The sequence below is a fragment of the Anoplophora glabripennis genome, unplaced genomic scaffold (assembly GCF_000390285.2).
Source record: "Anoplophora glabripennis isolate ALB-LARVAE unplaced genomic scaffold, Agla_2.0 scaffold654, whole genome shotgun sequence".
In the NCBI taxonomy this organism is placed as follows: domain Eukaryota; kingdom Metazoa; phylum Arthropoda; class Insecta; order Coleoptera; family Cerambycidae; genus Anoplophora; species Anoplophora glabripennis.
Window position 1 is genome coordinate 72,174 of NW_019417027.1, and position 3,532 is coordinate 75,705.

At 33.6% G+C, this 3,532-nt stretch overlaps 1 protein-coding gene across 1 annotated transcript in view; it reads left to right on the forward strand.

Annotated features, from left to right (window-relative positions):
- The window catches only part of LOC108909948, an 11,518-nt gene extending 7,986 nt beyond the window's left edge, over nt 1–3,532 (forward strand). Inside the window, exon 4 of the mRNA XM_018714425.1 lies at nt 3,195–3,532. Within this exon, the coding sequence (XP_018569941.1) occupies nt 3,195–3,532 (338 nt within the window). The remainder of the gene's footprint in view (nt 1–3,194) is intronic.

The window sequence follows — 3,532 nt, forward strand, 5'->3', positions numbered from 1 at the left end:
TTTTGGCGAAGGTTGAAAATGAATATCAGCGTAATATTATCGGAATTTATTATACCTGTAACCGCAACTGTGAAAGAGCATGTCAGATGTATTTGTATGAATATCTTGAAAAAAATAGATCGGAATTTGTTTGAATTTTGAGCACTCGAGAAGCCTAGAAATAACTATGGACACAGGAATAAAACTCTAATAATGTTTTATTTTAATGCGTAGTGGTAATAGTTTAAATTCACAGGGTCCAACGACACTTACAGTGTACGATAATTGAATAAACAAAGAAATCTAAATAAAAAAATTAGATAAATTTGGAACGAATACACTGAAGATGAATTTTTCGAAATAAAACGTCGGAATCTGGTTCGGGCTTAGGCAGTACAGTATTGGGGGTCATGAAGGCTTGAAAAAAATGTAATCAAATTTCCAGGGTCGTATTTAAAAATATGAAGTTGATGATGGTCCTGGAGAGACAAAACGTTAGATATAAAAATTGATTATGCCATTCGATAGAGGGCCAAAAGTGGCCATAAGAAAGGTGTTCTTCGTTTTTCAATATCACCTCAAACAAGGCTGAAATGAAACGAAAACGGATTTCCAAAATTTCAGTTTTTTCATATATTTCGAAAACTAATCATGTTAGCCTGATTGTGCAACTTTGTTCGCATTTGTCAACTTTGTTCGCATTTGTATCTCTTACCGTTTCCGAGATCCCAGCCTGTATGTATTTATTGAACGAGGAGAAATTCATATTTTGTAGGAAATATGCCCGTTTAAAAAATCGCGCCTAACTCGAATTTTATGGCCTTAAAATTAAGTAAAAAATGCACAGAATAAAAACCTAAATTTGTGTATTTGTAGAGGTGGAGCGTCATATTGTTTATAACAAAAGAAAAATAAATAATTGCTCTTTTTTCAGTTTTTCGCATATATCTCCGAAAATAAGCTTTTAATCGACATGAGGTATGTTTATCGATTTTGTACTTGTTTTTTACATTACAAAATTAGCGGTGAAGAAAAAAATGGGCAAAATTTTCAGCATTAAATAAAAAGAACAAATTTGACTGAAAATTGATGAAACTACAGGAAAAGATACCTGTTGGGGTGCTCAACAAATAAGCACAATCCAGACACCCAATTTCAAAATGGCAGACTACTGCAAAATGATAAAGTCCAAAATGCGAGCGCGTATATCTTCTGCCCAAGTCAAGATATCGAAATTCGGTAAATAAAAAGGAACGAAAGGTAATTACATTATCTCGCGTGTTTGTTAATTTCAGATTTTTAAGTTGCAAAATAAAAAAGTTATTAACAAAAAACCAAAAAAAAAAACCGTAACTAGAGTCTTTACTCGACGGTTTTTTAATATACAGATTTCAAACCAATTACATCAACTAGTGCTTAAAAAAACATGAATTTAAAAAAACGTCTCGATCCTACCAATAGGAGCTGAGATAATTTTTTTTTAAAGTGGTATTCTGGCCGTTCTCTTTAATATTTTGTAATAAACGTGGGCTCATTGTAAAGTACAAGACTTCCTGAACTACGCTGAATTTTTTTTTAATGGATTCGACCAAAAAATGACCAAGTAAACGCGCGTTAAAAACAGAGGGATCGGCGCGGCGGCTCACGCGGCTGAGCGGTAGCCAGGAGAGGGGAGCGCTGTGACGTCATAGTGCCCTTGCTGCGCTCGGCTTCACAAAATTCTTACTTAACAAGTGTATTGAGGCACTTAGAAAGCAGCTACCGGGATGCTTTTGTTTTAAAATCAACTTATTTTTTTCCGCTCTTTCGAATGGTGTAAGCAAAAGTCTGTGAAAGTCATCGCCAGACCCCGAAAATACATTTCTATTGACTTTTAACGTTTTCTTTTGTAATTTCATTGTGCTTTCGATATTTTGAAAAGTATCTACTTTACAACGAGCCCAAGTTTATTAAAAAAAAATAAAAAAAAAAAGCCGTTTTAAAAAAAAAAAAAAAAATATCTCGAATCCTATTTGTCGGATCAAGACGCTTTCTTTTTAAAGTCATATATTTTTTTAAGCACTATTTGATGTATATGGTTTGAAATCTGTATATTAAAAAACGGGCGAGATAAGGACCCTAGTTACCGTTTTTTTTTAGTTTTTTTGTTAATAACTTTTTTAATTTGCAACTTCAAAATCCGAAATTTACGCAAACGCGCTCGCGTTTTCGACTTTATAATTTTGCAATAGGCCGCCATTTTGAAATTAAATTTGAAAATAGTTACCTTTTCCTGTAGTTTTATCCATTTTCAGTCAAATTTGTTTTTTTTAATGCTGAAAATTTTGCACATTTTTTTTCACCGCTAATTTTGCAATGTAAAAAAAAATTGCGAGCTTTCGCAAAAGCCTATCCTTGTAGCAANAAAAAAAAAAATATCTCGAATCCTATTTGTCGGATCAAGACGCTTTCTTTTTAAAGTCATATATTTTTTTAAGCACTATTTGATGTATATGGTTTGAAATCTGTATATTAAAAAACGGGCGAGATAAGGACCCTAGTTACCGTTTTTTTTTAGTTTTTTTGTTAATAACTTTTTTAATTTGCAACTTCAAAATCCGAAATTTACGCAAACGCGCTCGCGTTTTCGACTTTATAATTTTGCAATAGGCCGCCATTTTGAAATTAAATTTGAAAATAGTTACCTTTTCCTGTAGTTTTATCCATTTTCAGTCAAATTTGTTTTTTTTAATGCTGAAAATTTTGCACATTTTTTTTCACCGCTAATTTTGCAATGTAAAAAAAAAAATTGCGAGCTTTCGCAAAAGCCTATCCTTGTAGCAAATTTCCTCATGAACAAGTTTTTTTTTTTCTTTTGTTATAAACAGTATGACGCTCGACCTCTGGAAATACACAAACTTAGGCTTTTATTATGTGCATTTTTTACTTAATTTTAAGCCCATAAAATTCGAGTTAGGCCCGATTTTTTGAAAAAAAAAAACCTAACTTGCCCGGACTATTACTGCACTTTTTTGTTTTAAGGTTATCGTATGGTTGTCCGAGATTACCAACTGAAAATCGTAAGAACGTCTGTTTTTGGAATTTTACGACGTCCCCACAATATAGACCAGCATTCGATTACTATTATTTTGCAATTAGTATGAGTAATGACTTTGGTGTGAATACGAATTACATTGCTTTTGATCACTTCAAGCACGTTCTTCCCAATCCCCCAGAAAATTTAACGGTTACGACTACGTCACCCCATTCCATAGAACTTTCGTGGACGATTCCCGACTCTATGATTAAATTTCCACCAGGACTTCATCATAGGGTGTTATACCGATCGGAATATGAAGAAGAGTGGCACTTGGGAGGCATTATAAGAGGGGTTAAAAATAGAACCCTGTGGTTCACATTAGAAAACCTGAAATACGCTCATACTTTATACGATATCAGAGTTAGTATGAGGTCTTCGGTGGCAGATGAAGACGATGAGTCTATGTGGTCGGGAAACGCAACGATAACCGTCAGAACGGAAAGAGCGGTGTCCGACGGTCCTTCTAAATTTTAA